Raw genomic sequence first — 20,184 nt, forward strand, 5'->3', positions numbered from 1 at the left:
GGAAGGGAAAAATTAAGTGTTACGAAAGCAGGAAGAGGAAGAGGTAGAAGAATTAGTAGATAAATGTATAAATGTGAAGAGGAGGAGGAGGAGGAGGAGGAGGAGCAAAGTGGGAATAAATGGAATAAATAATGAAGATATAGATGTGGGTGGGAGGTGGAGGAAGAGGAGGAGGAGGAGGAGGAGGAGGAGGAGGAGGAGGAGGAGGAGGAGGAGGAGGAAGGGCGTGGAGGAGTCCCGTTGTGGAGGAAACTATGTGGATGCCCTTGATCTCCTCCTCCTCCTCCTCCTCCTCCTCCTCCTCCTCCTCTTGCCCTTCCAGCATCCCAGTTTTCCCCTCCTCCTCCTCCTCCTTCCCCACCTTCCTCATTCCTCCTTCATTACCACCCATTTCCTCCTCCTCCTCCTCCTCCTCCTCCTCCTCCTCCTCCTCCTCCTATTACTACTACTACTACTATGACTACCACCACCACCACCACCACCCTTGAAAAAAAAAAATCAAGGAAAAAGAATACGATTAAAAATTTTCCTTAGAATTCTGGAAAAAAAAAAAAAAATCATATCAAATCGAATGAAATTAAACATGAAGACACATTTCCATTCTGCATTTGAGTATGATGTAAACCTCCTCCTCCTCCTCCTCCTCCTCCTCCTCCTCCTCCTCCTCCTCCTCCTCCTCCTCCTCCTCCTCCTCCTCCTCCTCGTCACCTTCAACCTTTAAACTCAAGGGAGAGGGAAATAGCTTCTCAGATCGCCGCTATGCACACTGGCGCCATCTATTGCTGGAAACTTCAACCACCACCACCACCACTACCACCACCACCATCACCGCTACCGCTACCGCCACCACCACCACCACCACTACCTTTATTTGCAAGACTTCGTACGATTATGAACCTCAACCGAACACACACACACACACACACACACACACACACACACACACACACACACACACACACACACACATACATACACGCGCGCGCAGACAAACACATTGAGACAAGGAGGGTAAAGGTTATTCAGAGAGAGAGAGAGAGAGAGAGAGAGAGAGAGAGAGAGAGAGAGAGAGAGAGAGGTCAGGTTAGGTCAGCAGATGTCAGGAAGTTTTGTAAGGTCGTGATTGGTTGGAAAAATGATCTGTTTACTCTCTCTCTCTCTCTCTCTCTCTCTCTCTCTCTCTCTCTCTCTCTCTCTCTCTCTCTCTCTCTCTCTCTCTCTCTCTCTCTCTCTCTCTCTCTCTCTCTCTCTCTCTCTTTATGTGTGTTTCTTTGTGAAGGAGAATAGAGAATGGAGAGAGAGAGAGAGAGAGAGAGAGAGAGAGAGAGAGAGGATACCAAGGTGATCTTCTTTCGAGAATACTTTTACCTGTTTCAAAGGTGTCATGAGAGAGAGAGAGAGAGAGAGAGAGAGAGAGAGAGAGAGAGAGAGAGAGAGAGAGAGGAACAAAGACAAATATAGATACAAACTGATGAAGGACAAAAAAAATGCATTACTATGAAATATTAGCTTTTGTAACCTTCCTCCTCCTCCTCCTCCTCCTCCTCCTCCTCCTCCTCCTCCTCCTCCTCCTCCTCCTCCTCCTCCTCCTCCTCCTCCTGCCAAATCACTTCCTCATTTTCCTATTGTTATTTCTTTTGTATTCCATTTCCGCCTTTTTATTTCCTTCATTTTTCCTCTTCCTCCTCCTCCTCCTCCTCCTCCTCCTCCTCCTCCTCCTCCTCCTCCTCCTCCTCCTCCTCTTCTCTTCCCCCCTTCTTGTTTTCATTTCCACATTGTCATTTCTTTTGTATTTCTCCTCCTCTACCACCATCACCTCCTCCTCCTCCTCCTCCTCCTCCTCCTCCTCCTCCTCCTCCTCCTCTTTGCTTTCACCCACAATCCTCGGCTTTAACGCTATTGTAATTCCATAATGCATAAACCTGACTCCCTGTACGACACTCTGCTTCACCGTACGATGGTCTGGCTGTGGCTTCAGGGGGTGTGGCTGTGTACGATAATGCACTGTTTTTAAATGGGGGGGGGGGTTCCTGTCACTGCTAGCTTGTTTTAATGGGTTTAGGATGAGGAAATGTGTAAAAGTAGATGGGTGTTTGTTGATTTAGGGTGTTTTAAAGGTATTTGTGTGTTTTGAGGGGTTTTAAAGTTGATATTATTGTTTTTGTTGTTGTTTTGGTTTGTTTTGGTTTGTAAATGTTGTTAATTAGTGTTTTTTTTGTGTGTGTTTGTTTTCCTTAGTGTGTTTTTAAAGCTATTTGTGTGTTTTGAGGGGTTTTGAAGTTGATATTATTGTTTTTGTTGTTTTTGTTTGTATATGTTGTTAATTAGTGTTTTTGTGTGTGTGTTTGTTTTCCTTAGTGTGTTTTTAAAGGTATTTGTGTGTTTGAGGGGTTTTAAAGTTGATAGTTGAGTTTGTTTATTATTTGTGTTTTTGTGTTTGTTTTTCTTTTTGTGTGTTTTTAAAGGTATTTGTGTTTTTTGAGTGGTTTTTAAGTTGATATTGTTGTTTTGATTGTTGTTTTAATTGTTTTCCGTTGGTTTACGTTTTTCAATTTGTGTTTTTGTGTGTTTGTTTTCCTTAGTGTGTTTTTAAAGTTATCTGTGTGTTTTGAGGGTTTTAAGATGATATTGTTGTTTTTTATTGTTGTTTTTTTGTTTTGGTTTGTAAATGTTTTTAATTAATGTTTTTTTTTGTGTATTTGTTTTTTTTCTTTGTTTTAATTTATTCTGTTTTCGTTTTTTTTTCAATTTTTTTTTCTTTTCGTTTAGTTTGTTTTTCCTTCAATTTTTCAGTTTTTTTTTCTTTTCTTACTTAAATTTTGTTTCTTTGAGTTGTGTTGTTGTGGTTAGCTCAAGTTGTTGTTGTTGTTTTTGTTGTTGTTTTTGTTTGTTTTGGGTTTGTTTACGTTTTTTTTTTTCATTATAGTGACTTTGTTTGTTATTCATTTCTGTGTTTCGTTCTTTTTTTCATTTATTTAGTTTTATTTTTCTTTTCGTTCAGTTTCATCCTTTCTTTTTATTTTCTTTTTTTTTTTTTTTTTTTAAATTTTTTTTTTATTATTTTTTGACTTTTTTTATTATTATTTGTAATTTTTGGGTTTTTTTGTTATTTTTGTAATTTTTTGTTTTTTATTATTTTTTTTGTAATTTTGGAATTTTTTATTGTTTTGTATTTTTTGTAATTTTGGGGTTTTTATTATTTCTTGTAATTTGTTTTTTATTATTTTTTGTAATATTTTTTTGTAATTTTTTTGGGTTTTTTTGTAATTTTTTTAATTTTTTTGGTATTTTTTATTATTTTTGTAATTTTTGTATTTTTGGTAATATTTATTATTTTTGTAATTTTTTTGTAATTTTTTTGGTATTTTTTATTATTTTTTGTAATTTTTTTGTATTTTTGGTAATTTTATTATTTTGTAATTTTTGTAATTTTTGGTATTTTTATTATTTTTGTAATTTTGGTATTTTTACTTTTTTATTATTTTTTGTAATTTTCTTTTTTTTTTTTTTCATTTTCTTTTCTTTCTTTATTTATTATTTCTTTCTTTTATTTTTGACGTTTTCTTTAGTTTTAGTTTTGTTTACGTTGTTTATTAGTTTCTTTATTCATTTATTTATTTATTTATTTTATTTATTCATTTATCTATTTCATTCCTTATTTCTTGTTTATTTATTTCATTTTATTTAATTTATATTTTTTTGTCATTTTAGTGAAAACGTGATATTATTTTTAAAGGGGTTTTCTGTATGAGGAGGAGGAGGAGGAGGAGGAGGAGGAGGAGGAGGAGGAGGAGGAGGAGGAGGAGGAGGAGCAAGGAGGAAATTAAGTGTGGATGAAATGAAGGAAGAGGGAAAAAAGAAAAAAAAAAGAGATTGGTATAGAAATAAGAAGATTGAGAGAGAGAGAGAGAGAGAGAGAGAGAGAGAGAGAGAGAGAGAACTAAGCTGAAATTGTGAAGTCTTCTAAATCTTGTTTCATTCTCTTTCTCTCTCTCTCTCTCTCTCTCTCTCTCTCTCTCTCTCTCTCTCTCTCTCTCTCTCTCTCTAGAACACGTATTGCTTTTATTCTTCTCTCATTTCTGTTTTTTTTTTTTGTTCGTGTGTTTGTTTGTTTGTTGTTCTCGTAAATTATTGAGATTCTTTTCATAACACAACTTGTCATTCGCAATATTTCCATTCCTCTCTCAAGTTTATTTATCTCATTTTTTTTCTCTCTCTCTTCCCACTTCTATTTCTTCTTTTTTTCATCATTATTCTCACATTTATCACTTTTTCCCTTTTTTTTCAATTTTTTTTAGCAAATTTATAAGTTTTTTTTTTCATTTTGCATTCCTTACCCATTTTCTTTTTTAATTCCTTACCCATTTTCTTTTTCAATTCCTTACCCATTTTCTTCCATACCTCTCCAAATTCCATGTTCTATTCACTCCTCCTCACCTCTCCTCACACTCGCTCCTATTAATCTTACTCTCTCATATTCATTCCATCTTTTTCCATCTCCCTATAAACTGTATTTCTTCATATTTTTCCCCTTCTCTCATATGGCATTCAGATTTATTCATCCCATTTCTCTCTCTCTCTCTCTCTTCCCCCCCCCCTCCCGCCCTTCTTGTAATATTCCTAATTCATCATCTTTTTTATTGTTTTCATGCACATCATTCTAATTTTCTCTATTTCTCTCTTCTACACTGTTTACTTTTCTTTTCTTCTTTTCTTTTATCATCTTTCATAGGTTTCGTGTTTATTTTTCTTCCCTGTGTCTCTTTTTCTCTTTTATTTATTTTTTTTCTCTCTCTCTCTTTCATGGCATTCGAATATTTATCTTTTTATCTTTATTATCTTTCATTGCTTCTATTTTTATCTCCATTTTCTTTCCTCTATGTCTCTCTTTTTTCTCTTGTTTTTTCTTTTCTCTCTCTTTTCTTTTTTCCTTCTTTCCCAATTGGCATTCAAATATTCATCTTTTTGTCTCTATCATCTTTCATAGCTCCCATATTTATCACATTTTTTCCCCTTGTAAATTAATGTTTCTGAATGTTTCGAAATGTTCTTCTATGAAAAGTAAAAAAAAAAAATAAATAAATAAATGAAAAAGAAAATTGGCTATACGTATGTAGTTTCAAAATGTTTCAAAATGTTCTTTCTTAATAAAAATATAAAAAAAACGTTTCAAATTGCTTCAAAACGTCCTATCTGAATGAATAAACGTTTCAAAATGCTTCAGAACGTTTTTCCTCAATGAATGAATGTTTTAAAATGCTTCAGAACGTTTTTCCTCAATGAACAAACGTTTCAAAATGCTTCAAAACGTCTTTCCTCTATTAATGAACGTTTCAGAATGCTTCAAAATGTCCTTCCTCCATGAATAAACGTTTCAAAATTATTCTAAACGTTTTTCCTCAGTGAATAAACGTATCAAAATGCTTTTAAATGTTGTTCCTCTATGAATAAATGCCTCAAAATATATTTCCTCTATGAATAAACGTTTCAAAATGCTTCTAAACGTATTTCCTCACTGAATAAACGTATCAAAATGCTTTTAAATGTTGTTCTTCTATAGATAAACGTTTGCAAGTGTTTCTAATGGTGTTTCTCCCCGTGACAGCCTGCACAGGGGCGAGCTGCGGCACCAACGAGGAATTCAAGGAGCGGTGGTCAATGCCTCTCATGAGACTCGGCAACAAGAGATATTACCTTGGCATCTTCTTCAAGGTAATGTGCTGATCCCCGCCTGGTTTGTAGAGAGAAGGTAGTGGTGGTGGTGGTGGTGGTGGTGGTGGTGGTTCTTGGAGTTTTGGGTGTAAGATGGAGGAACAAGTTGAGTGGAGGGAAAAATTGGAGGAAAGACAAGAATGGAGATATGGAGGAAAGAAGAAGGTGGTGGTGGTGGTGGTGTTGTGGTGTTGTGGTGTTGATGTTTTGGGTGTAAGATGGAGGAATAAGTTGAGAGGAGGGAAAAAATTGGAGGAAAGACAAGAATGGAGATATGGAGGAAAAAGGTGGTGGTGGTGGTGGTGGTGGTGTGTGTGTGGTGTTGTTGATGTTTTAGGTGTAGTAGTTGTTGTTCATTTGTTTTCTATGTTGTTTGTGTTTTCTTGTTTGTTTGTTTTTACTATATTTTTTTCATTTAAATTGTTGTTAGTTTTATTGATCTGCTTTTTGTTTTATTATTATTATTATTATTATTATCATTTTCTTCTTTTTATTACGACTTTCATTTTTTGTTTTGTTTTTTTTTGTCACTTCATTGATACGTGTTTCCTTCCATTTTCCTCTTTTTTTCTTTGTTTTTTTTTTTAAGGGATAGTTCTCAATTCAATTATTTCATTTTCCTCCTTTTTTTTCTTTGTTTTTTTTTTTTAAGGATAGTTCTCAATTCAACTATTTCATTTTTTTTTCTCTATTTAAAATTTTCCCTATTCTTTTTTTTCAGTTCAGTTTTTTTTTTTTATGTGTTTGTTTGTTTGTTGATGCAGTTTTGTCCAATCATTTAATATTTCCAAATGTGTTTTTTTTTTTAAACATTTCAGCATTTTATTCATTTATTTATTTCTCTGTTTTATTTATCATGTGTGTATTATTCTCTTTTGTTTCATCATTTCTTTGTTTATTCTCTTTTCTTCTCTCTCTTTTCTTTCTCTCTCTCTCTCTCTCTCTCTCTCTCTCTCTCTCTCTCTCTTCTATCTTATTTTCTCTTATGTTTCCTTCATTCTATATTTATCTTATTCTAAATCCCTACTTTGTTTCTTTTCTCTTTCTCTCATTCTGTCTCTTTCCTCTTCCTCTCTTCTTCTCATCTCTCCTTCCCATTTACACATTTGCATTATTATTATTTTTTCTCTCTTATCATGTTTCCTTCTTTCTTTCTGTTTATCTTATCCAAAAAATCTTCACATCTCTCTCTCTCTCTCTCTCTCTCTCTCTCTCTCTCTCTCTCTCTCTCTCTCTCTCTCTCTCTCTCTCTCTCTCTCTCTCTCTCTCTCTTTCTCTTGACCGTGTTTTGACTCCACAGAGAAACTAAAACAACAACAACAACAACAACAACAACAACAATAAGGAAAAAGACTTTAGAACTGAGGAAAATTTGGAGTTAAAATTTTAAGGTTCTTTTTTTTTCATTTCATTTCCTTTTTTTTTTTTTGTTAATTTTTTTTTTTTTTTTTAGATATTTTTTTATTTTTATCGCGTTTGTTTCAGATGTAACTTTATTAATTCAATCTACCTATTTTTTTTTATTTATTTGTTTATTTATTTGTTTATTCACTTTTTTTTTTTTTTTTACATAATACATAGAAATGGTATTATTTGCAAAGGAAAAGCATAATTCTTCATTTAATATATATTTTTTTTTTTATTTCACACTCCTTATAGAAAATGTTAGTGATATTATGACAAACTATGCTATATATTTTTTTTCCTTCTTGTATCATTCACAATTGAGAGAAAAAGATTATATGATTTTTTTCTCTTATTTTCTTTTCTTTTCTTTTGTCAAGGATTATTTGGAAAGAAAAACTATGAATATTTATTTATTTATATTTTTCATTTGACAATTCACGTCTTGACACAGAAAACGGAAGCGACTTTATGACAAACTACACTAAAAATTTCTTCTTCTTTTGTATCATTCACAAAAAAAAAAAAAAAAAAAATAGAAAAGAAGGAAAAGAAAAAAAAAGACTGATTTTATCCTTTCATTTTTCATTTTTATTCATTTATTTGACGATCTTTCATTTCTGACTTGACTTCCTGACTGATTAACTGAAAGAAGGAGGAAAGATAAGGAGACAGATAAAGCAGAGAGACAAAATACAAACAAAACAGTAAAAGAAAGATAAATGTGAACAGTTTTAATTTTGTCAAAACTAAATTAAATATCTTTGCATTTTATTTTGGATTGTTGTGTCACTAAGAGAGAGAGAGAGAGAGAGAGAGAGAGAGAGAGAGAGAGTTTAAGTAATGTCTGACAAATAGTTTATGTTCTTGTTTTCGTTTTTTTTCTTTCATTTTTCATTTTTTTATTCTCGTGAAGATGAAAAGCAAAAAAAAATTAAGGCCTTTTTTTCATTTTTTCAGAATTTTCACGTGTATTAATTTGCATTCTCTTATTATTATTATTATTATTATTATTATTATTATTATTATTATTATTTATTTTGTTTTTATTCATCTCCATCATTTGCTTCTACATTTATTCTTTTTCTTCTTTTATATTTTTTTTCTCCTCCTCCTTCTCCTTCTCTTCTTCTCCTTCTCCTTCTCCTTCTTCTTCTTCTTCTTCTTCTTCTTCTTTTCTTCTTCTTCTTCTTCTTCTTCTTCTTCTTCTCCTCCTCCTCCTCCTCCTCCTCCTCCTCCTCCTCCTCCTCCTCCTCTCTCATTTCACCAACGTTGTTTTTTCTTTTCCTCTTTTCCTTTCTGTTTTTTTTATAATTTTCCTTTTCCTCCTTCGTTATTTCTTCTTTCTTCCTTTTTATCTTTCTTTTTCCATTTCCATTTCTTTTCTTTTTTTTTTTTTTTTTTTTTTTTTTTTTTTTTTTGTATTTTCCTGTGTGTGTGTGTGTGTGTGTGTGTGTGTGTGTGTGTGTGTGTGTGTGTGTTATTGTTATTGTTATTGTTATTTTTGTTTTGCTTTCTTTTAATAGTATTACGACCACCACCACCACCACCACCATTGCCAGACCAATATCTACTACTACTACTACTACTACTACTACTACTACTACTACCACTACCACTACGTAAACAATGACAGTAGTAATAACAATAACAATAGTAACACCACCACCACCACCACAACAACAACAACAACAACAACAATCTATAACTAATTTTGATACTTGTTAGAAATGTGTGTGTGTGTGTGTGTGTGTGTGTGTGTGTGTGTGTGTGTGTGTGTGTGTGTGTGTGTGTGTGTGTTTCAGCTATTTACAAACTTGAAGCCCAAAAGAAAACGAGAAGTTAAAGTTTTTCCCATTAAATTAATAAGTTTTTATCTCCACTGATGCGTTGAGAGAGAGAGAGAGAGAGAGAGGTTAAAGCTATTATCTGTAAAATTGATTAATGACACTTCTTCCGCTTCCTCTCTCTCTCTCTCTCTCTCTCTCTCTCTCTCTCTCTCTCTCTCTCTCTCTCACATTCACATTTCCCTTCCTTATTTTCCTCTTTTTTTTCCTTTTTCTCTATCATTTATTATTTTTTCTGTCTTATTTTATCTCCCTTCTTCCCTACACACACACACACACACACACACACACACACACACACACACACACACACACACACACACACACCTCACCTCATCTTCACACCCTCACGACCTCACACCCTTGCAGGCAAACTGGTACAGAGCCTCGCAGTACTGTCGGTTCCACGGTATGCATTTAGCTGGCGTGGAGACCGAGAGAGAAAACCGATTCCTGGAACAACATATACAAGATAGAGGTTTGGATCCCCTTTCTAATCCTCTTGTTTTTCGCATTAATCGTCATTTCTCCTTCTTTTTCTTTGTTTAGAGGTTTGAATTCTCCTTCTAATCCTCTTGCTTTTACCTTAGTTGTTTTTTTTTTCTTTTCTTTTTTCTTTGTGTAGTGGTTTGGATCCCACGTCTAATCCTCTTGTTTTTCACTTTAATGGTCTTTTTATTTTATTTTCTTGGTTTAGAGGTTTGGATCTCCTTTTTAATCCTCTTGTTTTCGCCTTAATCATTTGTTGTTTCTCTTTTTCTTTGTTTAGAGGTTTAAATTCCCCTTCTAATCCTCTTGTTTTTCGCCTTAATGGTCTTTTTTCTTTCTTTTTCTTAGTTTAGAGGTTTGGATCTCCTTTTTAATCCTCTTGTTTTTCACCTTAATCGTCTGTTGTTTTCTTTTTCTTGCTGTAGATGTTTCGATTCCACTTCTGATTCCCTATTCGTTTAATTTTCTCCTTTTAGTAGATTCGAATTCTCTTTCTGATGTCTTTTATTTTCACTCAGATCGTCCTTTTATTTTATTTTATTTTCGTGGCATAGAGGTTTGTTTTGGTCCTTTCCATTCTCTAAATTATTCATTCCTCTTCCTCCCAATTCTTATTCATTTTAGCCTCGATTCTCTTTCTCATTCTCCTCTTCCTCTTTATCTGTATTTTCTCTCGATCCTTTAAATTATTCCCTTTTTTTTCCATTCCTTTTTCTTTTCACCTGATTCCTTTTCTTATCCTCCTTTTTCATTCATTTTCTTTCTAATTCAGATCTTTCTCTCTCTCGATCCTTTAAAATGTTCCCGATTCTTCTTAATCCTCTTTGTTTTCCACCCATGATTCTCTTTTTAATCCTCCTTTTCGTCTCTATCTGAATTTCCTCTCTTGATCCTTTAGATTATTCCTTCTTTTACCTCAATTCTCTTTATTTTCCTCTTGATTCTCTTTCTTTTTCTCCTCCAAGGCATGGACGTTAGAATTCTCACTCTCGATCCTCTTTATTTTGCTTCTCCTTCTTTTGTAGGTTCGAATTTTGCTTCTAATCCTCCTTGTACTCCTTCTGATCCTCTTTCTTTTCTCTTCTCCGGTCATAAGGGTTTTCTAATCCTCTTTTTTTTTTCTTCTTTCACGTATATAGGTTTGAATCTCCTTCTGAGCCTCTTTATTACGGCCCAGATCCTCTTCTTTACTGTTCTTTTTAGGATTATCTTTCCTCCTCCTCCTCCTCCTCCTCTTCCTCCTCCCAGGTGTTCCCCCCTCCCTGAAGAAGAGGAAAAGAAGTAAAGGAAGAAGAAAGAAGAAATAAAGAAGAAAAGGAAGAATGTGTGGCGAATGAGTTTGTTTATTCATTTATTCATCTGTTCCTTCATTCATTTATTCATTCACTTATTGGTTGAGGTAGTACTGCTTATTCATCTATTTATTTCTTTTGTTTTCATTTTTCCATCTCTTCATTCATTCGTTCATTCATTTTTTACTATTTCGTTGTTTTTGTTGATTTTATTTCATTTATATTTCGGGTTTATTTTTTTTTTTTTTTTTTAGTTTGTGTTCTCATATTATCGTTCGTTTTCTCTCTCGTCGTTTTCTTTGTGGGTGATTTAGTGGCCAAAGGGTTAACTAGTTAATTGGCATGTGTTTGTATACCTGGCTACCTGCTTACCTGTATATATGCATACGTACATACATACATACTAACAAACTCTCTCCAGTGTGTGTGTGTGTGTGTGTGTGTGTGTGTGTGTGTGTGTGTGTGTGTGTGTGTGTGTTTGCATGTATTCCTTTGCATGTTTTTATTTGTATTTTTTCCTTTCTTCTTCTTCTTCTTCTTTTTCTTCTTCTTTTTGTTCTTTTCTTTTTCTTCTGTTTTCTTCTTTTTCTTTCTTTCTTTTCTTTCCTTCTTTTTCTTCTTCTTCTTCTTCTTCTTCTTCTTCTTCTTCTTCTTCTTCTTCTTCTTCTTCTTCTTCTTCTTCTTCTTCTTCTTCTTCTTCTTCTTCTTCTTCTTCTCTCTCTCTCTCTCTCTCTCTCTCTCTCTCTCTCTCTCTCTCTCTCTCTCTCTCTCTCTCTCTCTCTCTCTCTCTCTCTCTCTCTCTCTCTCTCTCTCTCTCTCTCTCTCTCTCTCTCTCTCTCTCTCTCTCTCTCTCTCTCATCTTTTAATCCCTCTAAAACTAATACATTTTTTTTCTTTTCTTTTCCAATATTTTCACTTGATCTAGTTTTCTTTTCACAAATCCACTAGGTAAACTTTTCCTATCAATCTTACCTACCAATATTTTTCCCCCACCACGACAATTTTTCTCCTTTTTTTTCTCTCTCTCTCTTTCTCTCTTTCTTTTCATTATTTCCTGAACAGTTTCTCGCCACCTTGCTGTTTTAGTCACTTCTATGATAAATTATTAAAGTTAATTTCTTACACTCTTTTTATCATATTCTTTGAGAGATTAATGACTTTTTTTTAATTAAGTTCTATATACCTGTTCATCTATTTATTTTTTTCTCATTTTCTCTCCGCCTTCACCTGAAATGATAATAGTAATAATAATAATTCAATGACACTTTTTTTTAATTAAGTTCTATATTTGTGTATCTATTTATTTTTTTCACTTTTTCTCCGTCTTCACCTCTGCACAAAATGATAAGATTGATGATGATAATAATAAAAGCCAAAACAAGAAAGATACATAGACAGATACTGGGTGTAAGATAGAATTAGGAAGCAAGAAAGTAGAAATGGAGGAAAACCTAATCGATAAGCGAAGATAAGGAAGGAAAAAAAAAGAAAGAGAATGAGAGAAATATTGAAGAAGGAAAAGAAATGGAGAGAAAATAATCGATAAAAAAAAGAGAAGGAAGGAAACAAGAAGAGAATGAGATAAATAGTAAAGAGAGAAAAGAAATGGGAGAGAAACTAACCGATAAGCGAAGATAAGGAAGGAAACAACACAAACAAAAGAGAATGAGATAAATAGCAAGAAAGATGAATATGATATGCTTAATTTCAAATCGTCTAGTTGTTGTATATTTTTCCCATTTTGTCAGCACCTCCTCCTCAGTACAGCTCTGAAATAATCGTGACAGTATCTGATTACGGTTAGAATGAAAAATATCTTACCATTCAAAAAATCTCTCCTACTTTGGTGTTAAAGATTGGAATATTTTGTCCATCGTGAATATTTTAAGCGAGGAGAGAACAGAGATTGTTTTTTTTACTTTGACTTTTAACATTATTGTATCTATTTTACTTTCAAATACCACACTCGGCTCTGAAAAATCAAGGAGGTTAGATTACAAGGAGGCGGCGTGATGCTACAAAAGTAAAGCCAGCGCTATTGGTTCGCTGCTGCCCCTACCACCGCCTCCCCCCTTACACCCAAAACATTGCCGACCGCCCATTGAAAATACATGGGAACGCCCGAGTTACGCTCCTTATTTTCCGTCTTATGTCCATGTTTGGAGGCTGCCCACCATATGTGTGACCTTAATAGGCTCGCAATACTCGTGACATACTGTGCCACCAAGATTTAGACGGTAAATCATACATACAAATGAGATGATACAGTGTTTTCCAGCTGTGGTGGACTTGGTGAGAGGTGGAAAGCTGTCTTTGGGGCAAACGTATGACTGAACAAGGTCATGTACACATGTGCATATACATGTGCATGTATAGATGTAGACATGTACATATACATGTGCATTTAAATGAAGAATAAGTAAACTGAATATCAGGTGAAACTTGGCCTGAAGGTAAAAATACTATCTCTCTCTCTCTCTCTCTCTCTCTCTCTCTCTCTCTCTCTCTCTCTCTCTCTCTCTCTCTCTCTTTATAGCTTTTATTTAGAATGATGTGTGATTTAATGTTATTGTGCGTTGAAAAGCATCAATCACTGAAATTTTACTTCACTGTTTGTTCCGTGTCACGCATTAAACGAGATAAAGTAATCTTTTTGCCGTAATTTCTCCTGGAAACATCCTGCTGTATTTCTTTCAATATTACAATTATTTTGTACTAGCACCGTTAATATCAGGTTTACATGACAAATCTTGGAAACTATAATGTGGTTTACATAAGTTAAACCATCAGTTCTTTCTTAGTTTTCCTCCAGTAATGAAAAAGAAAGCGGCAATTTCCCATGATTTAACACGAGAGAGGGCAATTCTTAATGTTTTGGGTATAAGTTGCGATCGTAAGCTCCGCCCACCGCCTCATAAACTCCGCCCACTGGCTTCACTTTTTTAGTACAGCGGGATAGGCGCGCGACGTCTCCTTCAATATAACCTCTAGAAAAAAATAGATAAAAGAAAAGAAGTAGATCATTCATGTGTGCGTGAAATTAAGAAAATATGTGCAGTGTTTTCAGTTTTTTTGTTTTTCTTTCTTGTTTGTAAAGAGAAAATATTCAGTGAGCGTAAAGCCAAGAGAAGCTTGGTTTTTATATTTATTGTCTTTTGTTGATGTATTGTGCAGAGAATGAGACAGACAGAGAGAGAGAGAGAGAGAGAGAGAGAGAGAGAGACGGAAATTTCAACACATTTATCCCTTTTTTTTTAACCCAGCTATCTCAGACCTGCACGGGAACTGGTAACTAAGTGGGCTCTTTTTTTTTTTTTTTAACTGTGTGTTGCCCTTAGCCAGTTTCCCTCTCTTATACATATATAAAATAAATCAATAATAATAATAATCATCGCTGCATGTCGCCTTTTTAACTGTGACTCTAACGCTGTCATGCAGTGTTGCCAGACAGGACAGTGCGGCGCGGCGGACGTGTGAGGTTTGGCGACGCTGTGTTTGTTGACATTGAGAGCTTGTGGCGTGAATAAATTTTAGGCTTCTTTTTCAGTAATTTGAGACTAATGTGATATTTTTTTCTTAATATTTTCTTCTTTCAGTGTTGGCATTATAGTTAAATTGCATGGTGTTATGTTGTTAGTGGTTTAAATCGTGTAAATAGATGAAATAGTGACAAAATAGTAAAATGCATTGTGAAAAGTGTTCGATCTATTTCAATACGTTAGAAAAAGTAATAGTTATTTAGTAGTTGTAGTTTAGAATAGTTTAAATGCCTTGCTGAAATATTAATAGGATTTACAGAATATATATTAAAAAAAAAGAAAGAATTTTAACTGAATTTCATGTTTTTACACGTGATCTTGAACGCTACAATCACAGCGTTGCCAGCTCTCACGTCAACAAAGCCAGCGTTGCCAAGTCTCACAATTTGGAACGTGTTAGTGATAGATAGAAGGTCACTGTTAGTCTGCTCTGCCTGACCTGACCTAACCCTGCATGACCCAGCCTGACCTAACATGACCTTGACCTTTCTGACTCTTTAGACACCTCAACATTTGCCCCTTGTCATTTTAGAAGAGAGACAAAGGGCTTGACTGAAACACACACACACACACACACACACACACACACACACACACACACACACACACACACACACGTGCATGAAACAGACAAACATTAATAGAGGAAAAAATAAAAATAACATTAAACTAAACAAATAAATTAGTTACCAATAAATGAATGAATATAAACAAGTAAATAAATATAAACTCACTCACTCACTCACTCACTCACTCACTCACTTAAAATATTTCACTTCATTCAATCTTTTTTTTCACTTTTCTTTTTTTTTTTTTTCTTTCTATCTCAAACTGTCCATGTGATTTAGTGCATTATCCTCTCTCTCTCTCTCTCTCTCTCTCTCTCTCTCTCTCTCTCTCTCTCTCTCTCTCTCTCTCTCTCTCTCTCTTTCCTCCTACCTTCCTTCCCTCCTTCCTTCCTTGCTTTCTTCCTTCATTACTTCCTTCATTCATTCATTCATTCTTTCCTTTGCCTGCCTCCATCTTTCCCTCCCTCCCTCTCTTCCTTCATTCATTCATTCCTTCTTTCCTCTACCTCCCTCCCTCCCTCCCTTCCTTCCTTCCTTCCTTCCTTCCTTCCTTCCTTCCAATTTCCCTCCTTTATCCAACTGCCTTCCTCCACCAAATGATCGCCACTGGTAAAAAGAAAATAAAGTAAATAGAAATAAATAAAAAGAAAGAGAAGATAAACTAATAAATAAATAAACAAATCAACAAAATCAGTTTTACAAATTATGCCAAAAAATAAATAAAAACTAAGATAATCTGGCAACTAAGTAAAGAAAGCAAGGCGATGATTGGCTGGTGGAGGGAGGTTGGCGGGGCGAGGCGGATGAGAGAAGGCCTGTGATTGGTGGAGGGGAATGCTAACGGGTGCGCGGTTGCCAATTTGCAGGCCAACTGGTACAAGGCGTTGCAGTACTGTCGCTTTCACGGGATGCACCTCGCCTCTATTGAGAGTCTGAGAGAGAACACGAGGATTGAGAACTATATAAAGGACGCCGGTAAGCACCTCTGTAGGACTTTTTAGGACTCTGTAGGACTCTTTAGGACTTTGTAGGATCACCCCCTTGTGGTAAAGAACTGGGATAAAAGAAAAGGAAGTATAGAAGGTTAAGGAACTAAATTTGAGATGCCTGTATGCTGTAGGACTTCTTAGGACTCCTTAGGACTATGTAGGACTCCCTGTAGGACTCTAGAATTCGAGTGGTTATATATTGAGATAAAAAAAAAGTATAGATGGTTAAGGAACTAAATTTGAGATGCCTGTATGCTGTAGGACTTTTTAGGACTCCTTAGGACTATGTAGGACTCCCTGTAGGACTCTAGGATTCGAGTGGTTATATGTTGAGATAAAAAAATGTATAGAAGGTTAAAGAACTAAAAATTGAGATGCCTGTATGCTGTAGGACTCCTTAGGACTATGTAGGATCAACCCTTTGTAGGATTCGAGAGGTAATGAACTAAGATAAAAGAAAGGAAGTATAGAAAATTAAGGAACTAAAAACTGAGATGCTGGACCAGATCTGTAGGACTCTATACGAATCAGTATAGGACCGTGTAGGATTCCAGAGGTAAAGAACTGGGATAAAGGAAAAGGAGGTAGAGAAGGTTAAGGAAGTAAAAATTAAGATGCCGGTAAGCTATAGGACTTTCTAGGACTCTCTGTAGGACTCTGCGTAGGACTCTGTGTAGGAATTGAGAGATAAAAAACTGGGTTAAAGGGAAAGGAAGTACAGAATGTTAAGGAACTGAAATTGAGAACTAAATAAAGCATTACGGTAAGCTGCAGGATTTTAGGATTCTTTGTAGGACCCTTCTGTAGGATTCAAGAAATAAATAACTGATATAAAGGGAAAGGAAGTATAGAATGTTAAGGAACTAATATTGAACATTTTATAAAGGATGTTGGTAAGCTGCAGGACTCTCTGTAGGACTCTTCTGTAGGATTCAAGAGATAAATAACTGATATAAAGGGAAAGGAAGTATAGAATGTTGAGGAACTAATATTGAACATTTTATAAAGGATGTCGTTAAGCTGCAGGACTCTCTGTAGGATTCTCTTTAGGACCCCCAAGTAGGATTTGAGAGATAAAGAACTGTGATTAGAAAAAAAAAAAGGAAAGTATAGAAAGGACTAAAATTTTAAGACATTCATTCTAAAAAGGGGAATTTTATTGTTTTAGTCTATTTATTTATTTTCTTTGTATTTGTATGAGAAGTTCTGAACAGGATTAAGTTCTCATTTATTTAATTATTTAGGCTATGAATAATATTAAACTTTTATTGATCTAGATTATGAATAAGATCAAGTTTTCATTCGTTTATTCATTCATGTGATGTTGAATAAGATGGGTGATGATTCGAGAGGTAGAGAAATAAAATAAAGAAAAAAGTAGAAAAGGATTAAGGAACAAATTATTTAAAGACAGTAATGTGAAGAAATGTTGTTTTTATGTTATCACTGAGAAATGAGGAATAAGTTTTTTTTTCTCTCTTATTTATTCATTCTCATTTAAGGAACCAAAATTTAAAAGACAGTTAAGTGAAGATTTTATTTATTTATTTATTTTTTTTTTTTTCGTGTTAGTGAGAGATGAGAAATGTGTATAGTTTTTTTTTTCATTTATTCATTCATTTCTCATTTTTTCTTAATTATTCACTCATTCCTCATATTTTTCTTGTTTTTTCACTCATTCCTCATATTTTTTCTTATATATTCACTCATTCCTCATTTTCTTTAATCTTTTCATTCATTCCTCATTTTTTCTCTTATTTATTCACTCATTCCTCATATTTTTCTTATTTATTCATTCATTTCTCATTTCTCATTTATCACTCATTCCTCATTTTTCCTCATCTATTCAATTTATTCCTCATTTTTCCTTAATTATTCACTCATTCCTCATTTATTTAGAATCTTGAGGAGTCGAAGAGTATTTCAGATTTCAAGTAAGGTAAAGTATGTCCGTTTGTTTGTATGAGTGTGTTTGTTCGTTTGTTGGCATGGATGTGTGTGAGTGCGTTTGTGTATCTCAGTTTGTGAAGCTACAGTTATTTTTGTACTTTTTATCTATAAACTCAACATCTGTATCTGTTATTTCTGAGATGTTTCAAAGTTAACATTAAAATTATAACATTTCTAGTAAATAACTCAATACATTTTTTTTTTTTTTTTTTGTTGTTTTGCATTATTTAAACTTTGCCAGTATTGAAATTGTAATGAGAGAGAGAGAGAGAGAGAGAGAGAGAGAGAGAGAGAGAGAGAGAGAGAGAGAGACCCAGTCACCCAATCAATCACCCAATCAGTCACCAAAATCACCAATCACCACCCAGTACCCTCAATATCCCACCAGTTACTCCCCCAGCGTCCCCCAGCACCAGTATCCACCACTAACCTCAAGTCACTCCTCCAGGGTTAGGCCACGAGCACTTCTGGACCTCGGGGACTGACCAGGGGGAGGAGGGCAGCTTCTTCTGGATGTCTAACGGCCAGCCAGTCACGTACACAAACTGGAACGCCGGAGAACCTAATAATTTCCAGTAAGTCCTTTTTTCCAGCACGTGAGTTTGGTATTCTGAAACGCTTAGAGGTCTTGCTTTTTTTTTCTTTTTCTTTTTTTTTTTTCGAGAACATCTTTGTATTTTGTTTTTTTGTCAATTTTTCTAGTTTTTTTTATTAGAGTTTTCTTTTTTTGTCATTTTCATTTTTTTTTTTTTTTTTTTTACGAACATCTAAAATATTCTTGTCTTTTGTTGTTGTTTTTTTTTTATTCATTTTTCTTGGTTTCTGTTATTCCAGTTTTCTTTTTTTTTTTTTTTTTTTGTCATTTTCTTGTCCTTTTTTTCTCTCTCTCTTTTACGAACGTCTTTATAAAGTATTCCTTGTATTTAGAAACATTTGATTCTTTTTTCAAGGGTCACAGTTGAAAGTACTCGTGTTTTGAAGAGAGAGTGTGTTTATGATGGTGCAGTTGATCGATTGGTAATATTTCTAGTTTTTTTTTCATTTATTTATTTATTTTTTTTGGGGTGTGGGGAATAGAATAGGTTGGATGAAAGAAGAAAGAAGAGGTTTTTTTGAGGGAGGATAGAATAGGTTGGATGAAAGAAGAAAGAAGAGGTTTTTTTGAGGGGAGGATAGAATAGGTTGGATGAAAGAAGAAAGAAGAGGTTTTTGGGGTGTGGGGATAGAATAGGTTGGATGAAAGAAGAAAGAAGAGGTTTTTTTGAGGGAGGAATAGAATAGGTTGGATGAAAGAAGAAAGAAGAGTTTTTTTGGGGGGAAAAAAGAAAGAAGAGGTTTTTTGGGGGAAGGATAGAATAGGTTGGATGAAAGAAGAAAGAAGAGGTTTTTGAGTGTGGGGAATAGAATAGGTTGGATGAAAGAAGAAAGAAGTTTATTTTATTTATTTATTTTCATCTTTCTTTCTACCACGTGAATGTCTGAGCTAAAAGGGAAACCGTTGCCCCGAGTGAGGAAGCCCAACCTACACTCGGACCGTGGTGAAAGAAGAGTTAGTGGTAGTGGAAGAATAGGAAAAATAGGTCAGGAAAAATTAGAGAATAGGAGATTTGATAGGTGAATGGGCTTACCTTACCGTCTTGCTGTTCTTATTGTTGTTTTGTTTATTTATTTTTAGTTTGTTAGTTTCGTTTGCCATGTCGTGTCTCCAAATTCATTGTGGTTACTGTTTGGTGATTTGATACAGCTTCAGAAATTCAGATGGCCAATTTATTTATTTATTTATTTTATTTTTTTATCATTTTATTTGTTTTATTTTGTTTTCTATTTATTTATTTTTACTGTATAAGAGTTTAATAAGTTTTGATCACTAGCTTCTCATTAACTGCTCTCAATTTTTTTTTTTTTCAGTGTCTTTTCCTCGGTAAGCTTTGAACAGTATTTTTTTTTATAGTACTGGATGTCATTAGTGGTTTTCAAGGGCATTTTTCGCGATTTGAGTGGTAGTTTATGTAGTATTAAGCATCTTTAACCCCTTCAGTACTGGAACACATTTTTACCTTGAGAATTGTGTACGATTAGACCATTTTATTGACATTAGGAAGGGTCTATGGAGGTCAGAAGATTAATGGACACAGTCTCCACTATTCTAATCCCCACATGAGTTTCTGAAGCTGTATAAAATCACTGGGGCACATTTTGAGATTTTTGTACGATTGGACCATTTCATTGACATTAGGAAGGGTCTATGGAGGCCAGAAGATTAATGGCCACAGTCTTCACTATTTTTGATCCCCACATGAATTATAATACACCAAAATAGTAAATAGAACGAATATGAAAATATGTCTTTTTTTTTCTAACCTAACCTAACCTAACCCTACCCTAACCTACCC

At 34.3% G+C, this 20,184-nt stretch overlaps 1 protein-coding gene across 2 annotated transcripts in view; it reads left to right on the top strand.

Annotated features, from left to right (window-relative positions):
* LOC123502138 (mannose-binding protein-like) overlaps positions 1 to 20,184 on the top strand; it is a 63,219-nt gene that overhangs the window by 38,993 nt on the left and 4,042 nt on the right. Inside the window, exons 4-6 of one of the 2 annotated variants that reach the window (XM_045251356.1) lie at positions 5,606 to 5,712; positions 9,333 to 9,441; positions 18,240 to 18,366. In XM_045251356.1, coding sequence (XP_045107291.1) covers positions 5,606 to 5,712; positions 9,333 to 9,441; positions 18,240 to 18,366 — 343 coding nt within the window. Of the gene's footprint in view, positions 1 to 5,605; positions 5,713 to 9,332; positions 9,442 to 15,718; positions 15,828 to 18,239; positions 18,367 to 20,184 lie in introns of both variants that reach the window. The other variant, XM_045251355.1, reaches the window with a different exon arrangement.

The sequence above is a fragment of the Portunus trituberculatus genome, chromosome 10, assembly GCF_017591435.1.
Source record: "Portunus trituberculatus isolate SZX2019 chromosome 10, ASM1759143v1, whole genome shotgun sequence".
Classification (NCBI taxonomy): domain Eukaryota; kingdom Metazoa; phylum Arthropoda; class Malacostraca; order Decapoda; family Portunidae; genus Portunus; species Portunus trituberculatus.